At 40.1% G+C, this 18,528-nt stretch overlaps 1 protein-coding gene across 3 annotated transcripts in view; it reads left to right on the top strand.

The window, feature by feature from the left end:
* CYFIP1 (cytoplasmic FMR1 interacting protein 1) overlaps nt 1-18,528 on the top strand; it is an 80,468-nt gene that overhangs the window by 28,253 nt on the left and 33,687 nt on the right. Inside the window, exons 13-22 of one of the 3 annotated variants that reach the window (XM_062628620.1) lie at nt 1,508-1,633; nt 1,919-2,085; nt 3,419-3,566; nt 5,436-5,589; nt 6,818-6,974; nt 7,494-7,590; nt 7,939-8,015; nt 8,110-8,218; nt 8,799-8,918; nt 13,365-13,564. In XM_062628620.1, coding sequence (XP_062484604.1) covers nt 1,508-1,633; nt 1,919-2,085; nt 3,419-3,566; nt 5,436-5,589; nt 6,818-6,974; nt 7,494-7,590; nt 7,939-8,015; nt 8,110-8,218; nt 8,799-8,918; nt 13,365-13,564 — 1,355 coding nt within the window. Of the gene's footprint in view, nt 1-1,507; nt 1,634-1,918; nt 2,086-3,418; nt 3,567-4,985; nt 5,134-5,435; nt 5,590-6,817; nt 6,975-7,493; nt 7,591-7,938; nt 8,016-8,109; nt 8,219-8,798; nt 8,919-13,364; nt 13,565-18,528 lie in introns of those variants that run through there. The other 2 variants (XM_062628619.1, XM_062628621.1) reach the window with 2 other exon arrangements.

Genomic DNA, 18,528 nt, shown 5'->3' with positions numbered 1-18,528 from the left:
AAATCGTGTTTTAGGAAGGGTTGAAACAGGTGACATATTGTGTGAGAGAAGCCAGACTTGCTCCTCCTCTGCCTCTGATGTATGAGGGAGCATCAAGCTCCCTTCATGAATGCAGTGTGTTTACAATGGACACAGATAGAGATTTTTCTCTCTTCTTCAGATTTTTTTATCTTCTGTACTTTTAATTGACTTTTAAAAAGCTGGTAGAGGAGCCATGCTTTTCCCTGTATTATTCTATTCTGATTTAAGTCAACAGTGTATTTTATTGTGAAAATCATCTTCTGCTTTTCTGCTTCTTAAAGAGAGGTTGTTACCATCTATTTCTGTCCTCTGCAACTCCCAGACTTGCTCTCTTCATTCCTGTCATTGCAAATTGCTGCATTCAGGCTGTCCCTTCACAGTGCCAATCTTCCTATTATAATTCTGTTGAAAATCTCTCATTCTTAGCTCCATTTTTATCCACACAGTTCCAGAACAAACTGGAACCACAGCAGGGTTGTTTTCTTTTCCTATTATCACAGCTCTTCTTTGTCTTTTTTATTTGTATGAATTCCCTTAAGTACTTTTCATGTAAATTCATGTTCACCTCCTCCCTGTCCTCCTCCTGAGAATTTATTCTGATCTGGAGTATCCTACTTATTTACCTGTCTTCTGCATTTACTTGGTGTCTGTGAACCTTGTTACATGCATCATGTTCAGATAAAAAGTTTCAGCTTTCATTTGATGTCCAAGTTAATCCTGTCAACTCAGTGCTCTCCCCAAATTAATATTTGTTTAATAATTTCCCCAGTGTCCTCTCTGTAGCACTTAGGTTACAGGATGTGATGCTTTTCTTTGCCATCGTAAAATTGGTGCAAATAGGAATCTATTATAGTAGGCAAATTTACATTGCTCTGTAATCTAAAACATACGCAAAGATGATACCAACCGGACCTTACTATTTGCTGAACTTGAAATGTGAGAAAATAACATTTGAATGTGACTAGGATTTTTCACTAAATGAACCCTGATGGATATTGGATCAGTCTGACACTGCTCAGGAACATTTTGAGCTGTGTTTGCAGTGACTGAATAGGCAGTGTTCAAGAGAAATGCATGCTGTGCAGATGAGATTGTCACAGATGATACAGCTGTTTAAGCCTAGTAAACATTAAAAAGCCCCAAAACCATAAAGGTCAAAAACCTGTGGAAATGTGTGGTTTTCCAGTTGTCTTCAACAACATTCTAGATGTGAATATTTGGCCAAGCTGGAAGCAATCTTTTGTGGGAATGGACTTTCAAGAAAATTTGTCAGGCAAATTATTGTTTGGCATTTCCACTAGATGGTAGTTTCAGAATTCATGCAGGTTTTGAGGAAAGTACCAACTCTTATTTTTCAGATACTCTTGAATGCACTGGAGATAACTTCTTAAAGCTTGTTATTTGTGTCCAGCTACATTTGCTGTTTCTCAGTCCTTTTTTCCTTTCCCCCTCTTTTTTTCTCCCTCTTCTGCTCTGTGAATTGCAGTATTCGTGGAAGCTGGTACACCCAACTGACAAATATTCTAATAAAGATTGTCCTGACAATGCGGAAGAGTACGAAAGAGCAACAAGATACAATTATACTAGCGAGGAGAAGTTTGCTTTGGTTGAGGTAAGAGAAATCTTTTTTCACAGCGTTTTTCCAAAGGTTAATTCTGTACAAAGGACAACATTCTCTTTAAGTTTCTATGTTCAGTGCAAGAAGACAGCATGCCCTGTGTCGACTCTGAAGGACCATGTTTTCCTCCATTCAGTATGTAGGAGGAGCACAGGAAAATTATTCTTTATCTTTTGGAACTTGTTAATTCCTCTTTTCTCATTTTCTGTAAGTAAAAAAAAGGTCTTTTTGAACAATTATACAAACAAAATAAGAAAAATAAACTTTTTTTTTTTCCAGGTGATAGCCATGATCAAAGGGCTTCAGGTGCTGATGGGAAGGATGGAAAGTGTTTTCAATCATGCCATTCGCCATACCATTTATGCAGCTCTTCAGGACTTTGCCCAGGTCACACTTAGAGAGCCACTAAGACAAGCCATTAAAAAGAAGAAAAATGTCATTCAGAGGTAACATTCTTGTTTTCGTCTTTTCCTATATTATTTCCCCCAGGCCTTACTAAATTTGTTACGGAACTGCATGTTTGTTCAATGTTGCCTCTTTAAGTCTGTACTCCTTTAGTAGTCTGTCTGGTATTCAAAGTTAGCTTGGTTGAATGTGTATTGGAAGTTGAAGTCTGAAGGAAAAAATGAATAGTTGCCAACATGGCTATGCTAGGACTAGTGAAGGAAGTCTTGTCTTCCTTGTAGCTTATTTTAAGGAAAGACGAATATTATAATATTGAAGGCAAGATTAGTGTTATTATTTTAAATAAAAGCGTTACTGTGCATCTTCCTTATGATTCCAGTGTTTCCTCTCCTTGTGTTTCAAGTTTACATTCCACCTCATAGTCTTGTCTCTGCCCTCTTAGCATCCTGCCCTCTTTCTCAGCTTCTGCTGGTTTTGGCTTGTTAGCGTTGCACTTCTCTTCCAACTGTTCTCCATCTGCCAACACTGATTGGTGGCATTTCCTGACCTTACTTTTTTGTCCCTTACTGTTTGCTTTTAATCTTGACTTGCTTACTATTTGTTTACTCTCATGTTTCATTGCAGAGCTCTTAGAGGTGAAAGTCTGGCTAATCAGGCTATTGCTAAATGCTCTGACTGCCACAAAAATATCCTTATAAGCTAAAAATAAACAAATTACTCTGAATTATCAAGTTTGCAGGGAGAGTCTTTTTGTCCCAGGGATGTTCATGAAATAGGGAAGTATTACTCTCACACATGCTCAGATCTGGGAAGAGACATTTGCTTCATCATTCAGCATGCCACAGGATGTGGCTGGTTAGGTTTCTGACAAATACCTGGAGTCCAGTTTAGAAGTATGAAGCTGTTCACATGAAGTCCAGCTGAATTCTGGATTTCTGCTGGAAACAGGAATTCTACTGCTGCTTTTCATTTGAGCCAGATTGTCTCTTTAGTTAATAATATGCTTTGGTTTGATGGAATAATCTGAAGAACAAGAACAAAATGGCTTGATGTGCTTGCTAAGGTGCCCAGAGGTGAATTCTTGACAAGCGACTTTCCTCTCTGATGAACCAGTCTAAGAGATGAGCTTTCTTCTGACAGAGGAGAAGGACTTTGGACTGTCCTTTTTGATAAACAGAGTGGGGCAATTGTTTCCTGGACGTAGCATTCTTGAAGTAGTTGGCAAAGTCATTTGTGGTTGCTCTGAGTTACCCTGAGCTCCCAAATGCTGTTGCAAAGTTTCTATGCTTGTGGAAGAGGGCTTAGAAGAAGTAAAATGTTCTCAGCAGTGCACTTGGATGCGTATCGGTGTGAAGTAGTGTGAATTGTGTCCAGTGTTTTGCAGGCCATAAGAAAGACAGTCTGTGACTGGGAAGCGGGTCACGAACCGTTCAATGACCCAGCTCTAAGGGGAGAGAAGGACCCCAAAAGCGGCTTTGACATCAAAGTCCCAAGGCGTGCAGTAGGACCCTCCAGCACTCAGGTATTTTTCTGTCTGGTGGTTGTGACATCTGTCAACAATTATTGCATGAAATGTTTTCTCTCTGGCCTGAACTATTTAAAAAAATAAGTTATTATTATTATTAATGCTAAAAAACTACTCTGATTAGATTTGTATTTACAAAATTACGTATACTTAACCAAAATCCTCTGTCTGGGTTGCTGTCACTCTCTGATGCATCATTTTTCCAAATGTTCAGTCTCTTTAATTTGACTTCCAGTGAAGAAGTATTTTCTTGTTGAGCTTATAATGATTGTTTTTTTTAAATAATGGTTTTGAACTATTTTAATTAATTCTTGACTGACTCCCATCTCTGGTATGGCTGGTAAATTTTTTTTTGTTAAATCCCATTATTCAGTAGATGTCAATGTAGTTTTAAAATACATTTAAAATGTAGATATTGCCTGTAAAATATGGGAGACTCTTTGACTTCTGACAAGATCCCTTTTCCTATTCAGTAATAAATGATAAAACTGCACCCTAAAATCTATTTAATCGGCTGCTGCCAGTAAAACAGGAGGTATTTCAGATGTGTTTTCTGTGGTAGTCATTGAAATCCCATACCTAGATGCCCGTTCTTGTTACCTCCATATAATTCTCTTTTTTTTATTTTCTTTGTGGATTTGTTTGGAGAATGTATGGTCTGGTATTCATAACTCATCTGGGAAAATGAGGTACTGAGCACTTTAGGTGAAAAATTGAAGGCAGCTGTGGTTTGTAAAGACAATCTTCTAATACCTATAAATCCATGGGGAAGAGAACATTTATGGATAATAGTCCTCGGTAATAAAAAGTTGCTTAAATTGTGGTAAGATGTGTTTAATGAAGGTTTTGTTTTGGGAATTGGAAAAAAAAAATTATTTAATTTCCAGTTCTCTGGGAAAAAAAAAATATCACTACCAGTGTGCTTCTCCTGTGCTTGGTATGTTTAAAGGCTCTGTTCACTGGCTGCAACAGGCTGCTTAGAGTACATGGTTCTGTCTGCTTTTTCTGCTCTTGGGCTGGCACACTTTTCTGTCTCAGCTGACAGGAGGAAGGGAGGTGAAGTTGATTGATTTTTAGATAGGTTTTTCTCAGTTCCATGCACTTCTAAAATGGCTGTGTATGAATTTGTAATACTTAGAAATCTTTGCAAAATCATTTGAGAAGCTAAAGGCTCTGTGAGCCTCCTCTGAAATGAATGGGGACTTTTCCCTTTGCTTGAGGGAGCATCGCATTGCAGTGATAATTCTGAATGAAAAAGCCTTTCTATATGTCCTCCTCTGCATGCTTGCTACACTGCTTTTCATTTTTAACAAACTAACACGTTTCCTCTGTTTCTGTTTCCCCTTCCTTATTTACCCGTGTGTTTTTATTAACGGATTCTCTCTCCCCTGCCTGCCCCTGTCTGTTGGTTTTTAGCTCTACATGGTTCGCACTATGACAGAGTCCTTAAACTCTGCTGAGCTGTTGAAGCAGCTCAAGTCTCTGGGATTGGAAAAGCTATTGCATGTGACACACAAGTTTCTGAGGCAGTCCTACATCTATCCGCCTCTTTTAAACTTTGGTGGTAAGATATTACTTATTACTTTTACTTTTCGTGCTGATGTGAACTGTTCCACTGCAAATGGTCTGCTGCTAAGTGTCAGTGGAGGTCCCCTTGCCATGGGTAGGCATTTGTGCTGGTGCATAGGCTAGCGTGGCATCTGTTCCTCTTGCCTGAAAGGCTTTTACCCACACAGTGCCAGTTTTCAATTTGAAGTGGAGCAGTCGCTTACTGACAGTAATTCTCAGTGTTGCTCAACTAATGTACCATGTGTATTTTCCTTTTTTCCCCCCTTTCCACCATAATTGTTTCCTTTAATGATACAGCTTTACATGGTGAGAACTATGTTAGAGTCCCTCATTGCTGACAAAAGTGGTTCCAAGAAAACCTTGAGAAGTAGCCTTGAGGGGCCCACCATATTGGACATAGAAAAATTCCATCGCGAGTCTTTCTTCTACACTCATTTGATAAATTTCAGTGGTAAGATATGTAGATGATCGGTGTCCAGCTTAGCATGTCCTAACACCTCTAACACGACCTGGAAAATGTTTCCGATTGCCTAAGTCAACTTACCTTGGGTTTATTTATCAAAAGCCTTGGTCTGTCCAAACTTTTTCTGAGACCTGATATTCAGTATTGTGGTGGGCTTTTTGTTTTGACTGTTATACATATGTTTATAATGTGTCAAATTTCATATTGTTACCTCCCTTTTCTATTTTTTTATGTATGTATTTCTATACAAGGGACAGATAAGACTATATACATTGAAATTTTAAAAAGGAAATAGGTTTTGTGGTATGTTTTTTTTTTTTATTTTTCATTTTTTAGTTATTTGTTTTAAGTACAGAGGAAACAAATTCTCTGTTGTGGTAAATTTGATGTCATTTCACTACTCTTACTATTCAGTTAATTGTAATCGGAAACATGCTGTCCTAAAGAATTCACTTACTGACATTGAACGTATCTAGTCTTTGTCATCACCATGCTGTGTTGTCTTTCATTTTTGTTTTGCTACTGGACTCCTTTACCCTCAGAGAAGGGGGAGTGTCTTAATGTCAATCATAATGTTACGGGGAACAGCGCTATAAAAAGGTCTTCAGCAGATCTTAAAGTAAAAAGTTCATTCCCATTTTGGTTCTCAAGCTTTCTGCAAAAGAAGGCTTGTGCTTGGTGTTTTCTAGAGAGGTAGAAGCACACCTCCATGCCCTTCGCAGTGTCCTTAGAAACTTTTTGTTTTAATCCCTCCTTCATGTGTCTGTCATTTCCTGCCCATCTAATCAACAGGAACATGTGGGGTGATTCAGTCCTCCAGAGGGACAGGTGGTACTGGTGGATCTGGTACAATTTTGTCTCCTTTGCCTGCTGTTTCCCAAATTTCAGTGTACAGCTTTCTCAGCCCCCGGCTGAGAAAGTGAACTAGAAATCCCCCTTTACTGGTGTTCATAGTTTTTCTGTTTAACTGGTAGTCTAATCCACTTCCACACTATTTTGTGTAACAAGGCACCACTATGGGTGCCAATGGGGATTTCGGAACTCTGTGGAAAAGCGATGGGCTTTACGTTTTGAATTTGGTTTATGTATTTGGCCTATGTATAGCTCTAGTGACTCACACCTGCTTTTTTTGTTTCACATTGCATCATCAGAATCACAATTGTATTGTTCCTGATGTATTTCTGGAAGTGTAATTCTTCCTTATTTATTCTAAAAGAAACCCTGCAGCAATGCTGTGATCTGTCCCAGCTGTGGTTCAGGGAATTCTTCTTAGAGCTGACCATGGGCAGAAGAATCCAGTTTCCCATTGAGATGTCCATGCCTTGGATTCTGACGGACCATATTTTGGAGACCAAAGAGGCATCAATGATGGAGTAAGACTTAATTGTGCTCCTCCACTGAATGATTATTCTTAATTATTGCCACTTATAATGTTACTGCTTTGATTGGTTTTACTAAGCAATCACTGAGAAAGTGTTCTAAACATTTATAAAATTTTCCTTATATTTGCCAGTTTTCAGATTCTTAAAGTTTTCTTTTTGAAGTGAATAATTGAAATACAAAGCCTTTCGTATAAATATTATTGCACCAGCCAAATAAGTTGTTCCCTGAGTTCTCCTTACTTACTCCTCAAAGACGTCAAATTTAATGCATAGTGGTAGAAGCATAGTTTCATTTTAATGGAAAGCTAGAAATCAAGTTTCAGACGGCAAACTACCTATAAAATTTCTTGAAGTAACAAAAGCTTTCTTAAAGGAGAAATTGTGATACTTTTGAATAATAATTAAAGTAGAAAATGAACCACATGTAGGTTGCAGTATTGACTGGATTACCCTGACTGCACCATCATAGTTTCTGTAGACATGTAACTAACTTTTTTTTTTTTCATTCAGGTATGTTCTGTATTCTTTGGATCTTTATAATGACAGTGCTCATTATGCTCTTACTAAATTTAAGAAGCAGTTCCTCTACGATGAGATTGAAGCAGAGGTAAAGTAATCTTACCTATGGGAGAAAAGTGGTCTGTACCTGAATGTGAAAATGATGCTAAAAGACAAGGCTGTTATAAGAAAATTGGAACAGCTGGAGATAATAAACAAACTGAGAATAAAGACCAGAAGATGGGTAACGGGTTGGATGATATGTTGTGAGGAAACCTGTAGACCTGTGCAAAATACATCACATTAATGCTGAAAAATGAATGTCATGTTGTCTTATACCGGGAAGTTTGAATGTGTTACGTTTCTTAATTATGTTTGATAAACAGTGGGAGGTCTTGGAGAAGCAACCCTCTTTCAATTTCAGGTATGTCTAAACACACCTTTTTTCCCCCCCAAGGTAAACCTATGTTTTGACCAATTTGTCTACAAGCTGGCAGACCAAATATTTGCGTACTACAAGGCAATGGCTGGCAGGTAGTTATTTCAATAGTGAGAACATTTATTTATGGATTTCTGCTCTTGCTTTTCTGTCTAATATACTTTAAGCATTTTCTTCCTGTCTTAATAGCCTGCTTCTGGATAAACGGTTACGTTCAGAATGCAAGAATCAGGGAGCAACCATTCAGTTGCTGCAGTCCAACCGTTATGAGACACTGCTGAAACAGAGACATGTCCAAGTGAGTTAACTCCTACTCTGTATTTGAGTTGCTTGGCAAGTTTCCAATTGTTGTTGATTTGATGTAGGTGATTTATGTAGGTATATAAAACTCTTTCTGCGCTTTATGTTCCATCATCCAAGTGGTGTAACTGACATTTGAGATCAGCTTTTTTGTCATATGAAGGAGTAAATTAAGAAAAAAAAAATCATGTTTAATGCCAATGTCTGTTGCAGTTAAGCAAACACAAGCCAAATAGAAATGTCATCTGTGGTAGCGTTGTCTTCCTAGTAATGACTTTCAGCAGTTTTCAATATGTTGTCAGCATAATGTCATGGAAGCATAAAATGCTGGTATAAATACTTAGACGTAAATGCAACATGTGATTTTGCTTTTTTTTTTTGTGAGAATTGGGATGTAAATTTTAGTACCTCATTTGTTCATGAATTTATAACATTTGTCCATCTGCTTTCTTTCTGTGTGTTTGGAATGCAAGTTCACCATGTGAGAGTCTGTTAATCTGTGGAGTCTCATAGTCCTTGTACAGCTTGTCTCATAATTTAACTGTCAGTCTAGAACTTCATAGCATATTTTTCTTTAGCTTCTTGGTAGGTCGATAGACCTGAACCGACTGATCACACAGCGAATTTCAGCAGCCATGTACAGGTCAATGGAATTAGCAATTGGACGATTTGAAAGTGAGGATTTGACTTCCATTGTGGTGAGTGTTTTGTTGCAGTTTTGTCAGAGCACTGACTCTGTATTCGGGATCTATATGCTAGTTTTGTTTTGGTTTAATTTTAAATTTTTATTTATTGCATTGAGAATGATAGGCATCTAGCCTTTTTTTATTCCCTCTAATAAATTTGTATTTGTTTTTTAATGTCAGAAGCAAAAAAGTTTTCTCTGGCTATCTTGTCCAGTTTACTAAGTCTAAATTGACAAAACCTCTTACTAGGGAAACAGCTTAGTCTTGCAGAAAGCATTCTTTTAGTCACCTCCAGCTACATCATAAATTATACTGGAAAATTCTCTGTTGCCATTGTAGTATATTATGGACTTTATTGATTCTTATGTGCTATGACTTTTTTTCTCCCCGTGCCTTAATCTCCATCTCCATTCAAACAGTGCTTTGGCCTGACTTGATGCAGTTCTCTGGAGTATGCTGCCATACATAGAATCATAGAACAGTTTGGGTTGGAAAGGACCTTAAGATCATCAAGTTCCAACCCCCCTGCCATGGGCAAGGACACCTTACGCTAAATCATATCACCCAAGGCCTCGTCCAACCTGGCCTTGAACACTGCCAGGGATGGAGCATTCACAACCTCCCTGGGCAACCCATTCCAGTGCCTCACCACCCTCACAGGAAAGAATTTCCTTCTTATATCCAATCTAAACTTCCCCTGTTTAAGTTTTAACCCATTACCCCTTGTCCTATCACTATGGTCCCTAATGAAGAGTCCCTCTCCAGCATCCCTATAGGCCCCCTTCAGATACTGGAAGGCTGCTATGAGGTCTCCACGCAGCCTTCTCTTCTCCAGGCTGAACAGCCCCAACTTCCTCAGCCTGTCTTCATACGGGAGGTGCTCCAGTCCCCTGATCATCCTCGTGGCCCTTCTCTGGACTTGTTCCAACAGTTCCATGTCCTTTTTATGTTGAGGACAACAGAACTGCACACAATATTCCAGGTGAGGTCTCACAAGAGCAGAGTAGAGGGGCAGGATCACCTCCTTCGACCTGCTGGTTATGCTCCTTTTGGTGCAGCCCAGGGTACGGTTGGCTTTCTGGGCTGCAAGCGCACACTGAAGCTGGCTCATGTTCATTTTCTCATCAACCAACACCCCCAAGTCCTTCTCCGCAGGGCTGCTCTGACTCTCTTCTCTGCCCAACCTGTAGCTGTGCCTGGGATTGCTCCGACCAAGGTGTAGGACCTTGCACTTGGCATGGTTAAACTTCATGAGGTTGGCATCAGCCCACCTCACAAGTGTGTCAAGGTCCCTCTGGATGGCATTCCTTCCCTCCAGGGTATCAACTGAACCATACAGCTTGGTGTCATCAGCAAAATTGTTGAGGGCGCACTCAATCCCACTGTCCATGTCAGCGACAAAGATGTTGAACAAGACCGGTCCCAACACCGATCCCTGAGGAACACCACTCGTTACTGGTCTCCAGCTGGACATTGAGCCATTGACCACAGCTCTTTGTGTGCGGCCATCCAGCCAGTTCTTTGTCTGCCAAGTGGTCCATCCATCAAATTGATGTCGTTCCAATTTAGAGACAAGGATGTCGTGTGGGACAGTGTCGAACGCTTTGCACAGGTCCAGGTAGATGACATCAACTGCTCTACCCCTGTCCATCAGTTCTGTAGCCCCATCATAGAAGGCCACGAAATTGGTCAGGCAGGATTTCCCCTTAGTGAAGCCATGCTGGCTGTCACCAAGTACCTTGTTGTTTTTCATGTCCCTTAGCATGCTTTCCAGGAGAATCTGCTCCAAGATTTTGCCAGGCACAGAGGTGAGACTGACTGGTCTGTAGTTCCCTGGCTTATCCACATTCCTCTTTTTGAAAATGGGGGTTATATTTCCCTTCTTCCAGTTGTCAGGAACTTCACCTGACTGCCATGATTTCTCAAATATGATGGCCACTGGCTTCTCAACTTCATTTGCCAGCTCCTTCAGGACCCGTGGATGGGGCTGTGCAAATCCCAGTTATGTTGAGAATGAGAATCTTGTTTCCTTGCCTAGAAAAATAAACTAAACAAAACCAGAACCTGCTGCAACCAAGGGCCTTTGGAGTGAGGTGTAAAATCACCTGTAAGGAAGGCATAAAATCACAGAATCAGCCAGGTTGGAAAGGACCTTTCAGATCATCAAGTCCAACCTTTACCCCAGCACTGCTAAGTCCACCACTAAACCATGTCACTAAGGTACTCATCTACACGGTACCTTCCAGGGACAGTGATTCCGTCAATGCCCTGGGCAGCCTGTTCCAATGCCTGACCACCATTTCAGTGGAGAAATTTTTTCCTGGTATCCAGTGTAAATCTCCTCTGGCACAGCTTGACGCCATTGCCTCTTGTATTGCTTGTTACTTGGGAGAAGAGATCAGCCACCTCCGCTCTCCATCCTCCTTTCAGGTAGTTGTACAGGGTGATAAGGTCCCCCCTGACCCTTTTCTTCAGACTAAATAACCTCGGTTCCCTCAGCAGCTCCTCAGAAGACTTATGCTCTAGGCCCTTCACCAGCTTTGTTGCCCTTCTCTGGACCAGCTCCAGCACCTCAATGTCTTTGTTGTAGTGAGGGGCCCAGAACTGAACACAGGATTTGAGCTGCAGCCTCACCAGTGCTGAGTACAGGGGGATTATTACACTATTATATACTAGGAGCCATGAGAAAACAAGGAAAATGAGCAGTCTTGTGATTTAAATTTTTGTAAATGCCCACTTCTGTCCATGCTTATAGATAAATTGGAGGCCAAAACAAAACGGCCTTGTGCGTGGTAGAATCAAAATGAGTTTATGTACCGTACCAAGCAGACAACTTGGGTTTGTAGCATGACAAAAGTAGGGTTTTTGCGGAAGAACAAGATCTGGCTTGTGCCTGTGGAAGAAGAGCATCTGTGTGATATTGAGGTGCCTTTTTGGTTTTGTTTCCTGATTAAAATGTTAAAAAAAAAAAATTATTTCCAGAGAAGTAAATATGCAGTGAACAAGAAAAATATTAGACATGTTCTGATCTGCTGGAATGAAAAATAAAGTATAGTTATGCAGGAAAGTTTAGCATTCATCTTTCTGTAATATGTTTTTTAAGAGTGAGATTTTTGTCATGCAGTTAGCTACCTTGATTTAATTTCAGTCTTTACTGAAGATAAATCAAATACTGAGACTCTTAATTTTCCAGTGCCTGGTGTTATAACCCTTGGATTATTGAGAAGCAGTCTTTCATTGTTATGTGCAGGCTTTTCTTAGGAGCTAAGTGAACGGAATTGTTGGTGATGTGTTTCTTGGGTCACAGGTTCTCACTCTTTCTTTTGTTAGAAAGTGGCAGGCTAAGTGTCCCTCCATTGTGCTTCTTTTATATCTTCCCCTCCTATTTCTCAAATGCAAAATAATTTTGCTGAAATCTGTTTAGTTTCCTGAGTGAGAAACTGATGCTAAGAGTTTAACTAATCAGTAATTTCTGCTATTTTCAAGCTAGGTAAATTCAATAAAGGGAGTTAAAAGACTGAACTATCTTTTTCCCTCAGATTGGATACTATAAAAACAATCATAATGGTTCTTTCTCTTTCTCTTTAAAGTAACTATTATTTACAGATTTGAAAATCCTTTGAAACATGCAGTAGTTAAGTATGACAGCACTGTACAGGAAGATGGCCAGTAGTTTGATGCACAGCTAACCAGAGTCACTGGGCATTTCTTCACTAAGTCATTGAACAACAGTCTTTGAAAGCAGTGCTTGGACTTTTTTTTTATGTGTTAGGTGTTTTCAGTGTCTGATGTCAGAGATGGACTTATTTTATTTAAAATTTTAACTGCCAGAAACTGTACTAGGAGTTTCTTGCCAAGAAGACATTATGAAACATTATGAAAAGCAGTGCTTATACACAGCTGTGTAGTCTGAAGCTAGTGATTTTGTGGATACCTTCACAACATTTGCAAATATCTGATCTGGTCTTTCATTGCATCTTAGTACATTCTTCACTAGAGTAAACCATGAGATTGATTTACGGTCAATGTGGTGTTATTTCTACCAGTACTATAAAAATTAGTTAACCAGTTGTAGAAGTGATGTTGCAATGTTTTGTAAAGTAGGCAATGCAGAAGATACTTCTTGGCCTATGTCTGACCCTATTTTGAATGTTGGAGCTCTGCTGAGAGGAATCGGAGTTGGCACAGATCTGTGTTTGACACCCACCTGCAGTGTGGACCAATTTTAGTGAATACACTTAAGGTCTCAGAGGGGTTTGGTGGGAGATAGTTATGAAATTATCCCAAGAGCACTGCTTCTTTCCAGCTTTTATCAAAGTGAGAGACTGAGGGGAGAGTCAGTTTTTATTTTGACTTATTTCTACTCTTGTATTTAGTCAAGGTTATTTACGTACTGTATTGAGTTTCTACACTTTATTAAATGCACTGCTGACTCTCTTTCCTCTTGTTTTCTTGTAGGAGCTGGATGGTTTGATAGAGATAAACAAAATGACTCACAAGCTTCTGAGCAGATATATGACCTTGGACAGCTTTGATGCCATGTTCAGAGAAGCCAATCATAATGTGTCAGCCCCTTATGGAAGAATCACTCTTCATGTCTTTTGGGAACTCAATTATGATTTCCTTCCAAACTACTGCTACAACGGATCCACTAACAGGTTAGCATGGCAGCCTTTTGTCTGCAGCAGTTCCTCTACCACCCTCCTGCAACTTCTTTCCTAGCAGATGCTAACAAGTCCATCTTCTTTCATTTAGTATATTTTCTGCGTCTAATGCTATACTTGAAATAAAGCTGCATGAGTCATTTTACTGAGTAGTGTCAAATGTATGAAAGCCTGTTATTTGTCCACAAAAGAAGTCAAACGTAACGACAGCATCCAAATTGTGGCATTTTAATGAGTTAGCTTTGATGCTGAAAAATCGAGTGTGTCCAAAAATACTGCAAAGTGCGCACTGGGAAGGTATTTTGGTAAACAGGATCCACAACTGTGAGACAATGGAAATAAATTCATATTCTTGATTCTGCATTAATGTGAAGGAAAGAGTTGTCTGCTGGAGAAGGGAAGAGTTCAGTGCTCACTGCAACTACAGTTGAAGCCTTTAAGGAGAGTGAGTAATAGAAGTAGAAAGAGGCAGGTGGGATCTGCAGTTTGAATGAGTGGAAAGCACAGTGCTTGAGACTTTGCATTTCTGGGCTTCCTGCTTCTGTGCTGTTTTTAGGATTTGTGTTGCTTTTAGCCTTTAGTTAAGTTTTGGTTAAAGCACTGTGAAGTGACAGTAAAGTGATACTGAATATTGAGCTGTAGGAAGAGGAAGAAGCCTGTTCTCATCTTTCACTGTCTTCTTGGAGAGCTTCCCCTGTCTGACATGTTCTGTGATGGTTATGTTGTATTTTAGATCCAAGATTCTGTCTGCATAGAAAAAAAAAAAGGGGGGGAGGGGCGGAGTCTTTTTTCTCGTTAAGTTTTATCCAAGAAACTTCTGTTACATGAATCTGTTTGCACAGGAAAGTTGAATGTATTTCTGAGGAAGCTGCTGTGCACTTGATATATCTGGAGATCAACACTGGGATATTCAGCGTGAGGTACCAAGAGTCATATAAATATAATATTAGAAAAAAATATTGATGAAATGTTAATCCTTTACAGTTCAACCTTAATGAAGGACATTCAATATCTCCTATAACAGTTCAGTCTGTGCTCATACTGGCTGTAAGGACTGACATACTGCAGACCACTGTGCTTGGTAAGGAAGCACAGAACTCCAAAGCACACCAGCAGGATCCTGTAGGACTGTTGCTTGGCTACTTAAAAATTATACACACAAATGGAGTTAGGCTGATCCTCAAGTTTATTTGGTAATTAATTCAGGATAATTAATTAAAGAGACCGTAAAAGGAGACTGACCTTAGGCAGTATGCATGCCATGTGTCCAGTTTCATCACAGAATTGCTTTGGTTTCAGTCAAAAACAGCAGTGTGGAATTAATGTGCATTGTACATGCTCTACGGTGCCCATTGAGAAGGGAAAGGGAACAGGGAGTTTCTAGCCCTTTTATAGTTCTTAAGCACATTCATTATGTCGGTTGCTGCCTTGCTGTTTGCATGTACATAGCGAGGAGCTCTGTGAGAGCTGCTAGTTCAATTCCTGACTCTTGATAGGTAATATCTTGCATAAAAGCTACATGTAACCAAAGGAAGAAAAGTAACAGTGAACGGCTGGAAGAAAGAGAAATAAGCATGATGAAAAACAGAAGGTGGTGAAGGGTTGGAGAACAACCCAAGGGTTGGTTGCTCCCAGGACACATGGAATACCTCTCTCTTGTCCTTCATTAATTTGACCACAGCCTAGGTTTAAGGATGCTTCCTTTGAAGTTAGTGTTTTGGTCAGATTAACTTGTATCTAGTCCCTTTTTGACTCTCTTTTCCCAAGCTTGAACATGATAATTTCAAATATTTGTAGAAGAGTTCAAGTGTTTAGGAACCCTGCATGTTTGGTTCCAAGGCTATTTATGCAGAAGTGTTGAAACACATTGCATGTTTGGTTATTTGGGACTTAGGAGTGGTTTTTTTATATCTGATAATGTATTGAGATTAAAAAGTGATGCTGGTATTAAAAGATTTAGCAATTTAGTAATTGCAGTTGTCCGCTTTCTGAAATTCATTCTCATTAGTGCTGTGCAGCAGCACAGCTGGGTCCAGACTTGGGTGCAATAGTTTGGGGAGATGAGTGAGGGGATGTCTGCAGATGGGCATTAGCAGTGAAATCCAAGGGTGCTTTTCATCCACCTCTTGTCAATCACAAAAGAGAGAGAACAAACTTTTGAATAATGGCGTGAGCATAAGAACTGCAGGTGAGGTCAAAGCACTTCCTAGTCCAGTGTCCTGACACTGGCAGCAGCCATGCAAAGGCAAGTATGAAAACAAGAGAGAGTTGTGGTGATTTTTTTTCTTCCCAGAAGACACGCTGGCCTCTAGCAATGATCAGGTGTTTCCTGAACATTCAACAGAACAAAAATAGTGGGATGGTTAGTGCATTTCTGGCCCCTTACAGGTATTTGTTTCTCCCCCTTGTTTTGTCCAGTCCTTTTTTTAAAGCTGTGTTAGGTTTTGAGATTCATGACTTGAGGCTTTGAGCAACTTGGTCTAGTGGAAGGTTTCCCTGCCCATGGTAGGGGGTTGGAACTGTATGAGCTTAAGGTCCCTTCCAACCCAAACAATTCTATGATTCTATGAGGTGGAGTTAAGTCTGACTACTGTTTCCTGAAAGCTTTTATCATTTGTGTCAAGAAAATATAGAAAATCCTCAATCCAAATAAATGTCTAGGTTGTCTCATGCTTGCTCCTCTGTTAGTCCTCAACACAATGCATGCTATTATGGGAGGAGAAGACCAGTTTAGAATCAGTAAAGAAAATGAGGTGCTCCAGCCCTCTGATCATCTTCATGGCTCTCCTCTGGCCATGCTCCTTTTGACGCAGCCCAAGATACGGTTGGCTTTCTGGGCTACAAGCACACATTGCTGGGTCATGTTGAGCTTTTCATCAACCAACACTCCCAAGTCCTTCTCCTCAGGGCTGCTTTCAGTACAGTTCTCTGCCCAGCCTGTATTCGTGCTTGGGATTGCCCCAATCCAGGTGCAGGGACTTGCAGTTGGCCTTGTTGAACTTCACTGGGTTTGCACTCACCCACGTCTAAAGGGCCTGTCAATGTCCCTCTGGATGGCATCACTTCCCTCCAGCATGTCAGCCGCACCACACAGCTTGGTGTCATTGGCATCTCCCCTCAATACATTATCCAGATCTGTATATTCTTTGCTAAAAATTCACATGTATAGCACTCTTCCGAATGCAGTATGACATATGTCTTCTGAGGATACAGATTTTTCATGGAATGAACAAAACCACCAGCTTTTTATTTTTCAGTCTTCCTGTCTGCCTGCGTCTCTCCCTTTCTTTGCAAGCTCTCTGTCTCTCTCATAGTGCTTTTGAGACTAGTTTTCACAAGAGAACATCTGTGTCTTCTTGTCTTACATATACTCTGAGAGTCACGGCTCAGAAATATTTTCAGCCCTTTCAGCCACTCCTGGAGCAAACCTGAAAAGCAGCCCTGGCAGTGAAAGCTACCTACATTCTGCTACAAATTGCCAAATGGTCTAGGCATATAGGCTAATGCAAAGTAGGGGTGACTGTAGTCAACCACCTTCCCCCACCTAAAAAAATACCCCCAAAAACCATCACCAAACAAAAAGGTCTTTCTGCCGAAAGGAAAGGTGATAGCAATAGAGTGGCAAGTATCTGTTACTCTTTTATGCTGTTTTCTGCTTGTTTCCTCACACTTCATTTTGTAGCTTCCTGTTCTCTCTCTTGCTCAAGAAGGGTGAGTTAGATCTAGCATTCACTAAGAGAGGAGGTTTAAGGCTGCCTTTAGATCTGGTAGATGTGACAAACTAATTTGAGATGGCTGGAAGTTAAAATTGTGCATACTGACTAGACAAGGAAGTGCAGAAGAGGACATACTTCTCATACTTCTGTATGAGCCAGGAGGGAGGATTGTGATGTCTTTTTACATCTGAGATGAAGCTCAGCAAGTTTATGAATGAGATTGTCTTTCTGATCAGGTGGCTGCAGTAGCAGTCAGCAGGCTCATTGACTGAAGTGGTCTCTCTCAGATTTCTCCTTATTTTCTTACGCCAATTATGGTAATTAGAATCATAGTATCATTTAGGTTCGTTTGTAAAGTGCTAACCATGAACTCCTTGGTGTAGGTATCAGAAACACTAATATAAAATTATTGGACCCCTGAAATACTTCAGGGCACATGTTGTCCTTTAGCAATCACAGCTGCAAAGCTCTGGTAAGCCAGCAAGCTTTCCATCTGTTTAACCTACTTTGACTGCTTACAACCTGCGTTGATTAAATTGGATAAATTGCTGGGAGATCATCAACACTGATTAAAAATGAAAAGCACCGATTATCTTGGAGTATGCCAAAACCTGCATCCAGCAGGTTTCCATCAGAGGGAAAGTGAAAGTCTGCCTAGCTTTATCATTTATATTCAAAGAGCTTCAGTCCTTCAAAGAGATGTTTCTGTTTCTTGGAGGAGGAGCAGGAGGAAGCCAGCCAGCACGATGTCAAAAAGAAATCGCACACACTGAAAAACTTTGAAGAGTAGCAGATGATGCTGAACTGTAAAGATTTCTATATAGCCCTTAGCTTTGATAGAAGAATTCTCTAATATTTGTCGGAATTATATATTTGGATTAGACATACCTCCTAGAACAATACACTCTCATTAGCCTGTTGTATCCTCAATCTCAACCATAGCCCCTTCATAAGATTTGACATTATATCTTGCTCCTACTTCCTTTTCTTAACCTCTTTCTTCTCTCGGCATCTTTCACCAAAGAACCTCTTTCTTCTCTCTACATCTTTAGACCAAGAAAGTATAAAACAGATGCTTGCTTCAGGTCTTTAAGAAAGCTTTAAGACTGTTTTGCTTCTACTCTGAAACATTAGAGACGGAGGAACCCCTATAATGTAGAGGAGCACTGGAGAACACACAGGAGTTACTTGTGCTTGTACGGAGCTAGTGAAACCTGGGGACTGTCTCAGAAGTATTTCTCC

The sequence above is a fragment of the Pezoporus occidentalis genome, unplaced genomic scaffold (genome assembly GCF_034315485.1).
Source record: "Pezoporus occidentalis ecotype Australia unplaced genomic scaffold, CSIRO_AGI_Poc_V1 ctg32, whole genome shotgun sequence".
Lineage (NCBI taxonomy): Eukaryota > Metazoa > Chordata > Aves > Psittaciformes > Psittacidae > Pezoporus > Pezoporus occidentalis.
Note: the sequence above shows the minus strand (reverse complement) of the source record. Positions and strands in the feature narration are given on the sequence as shown.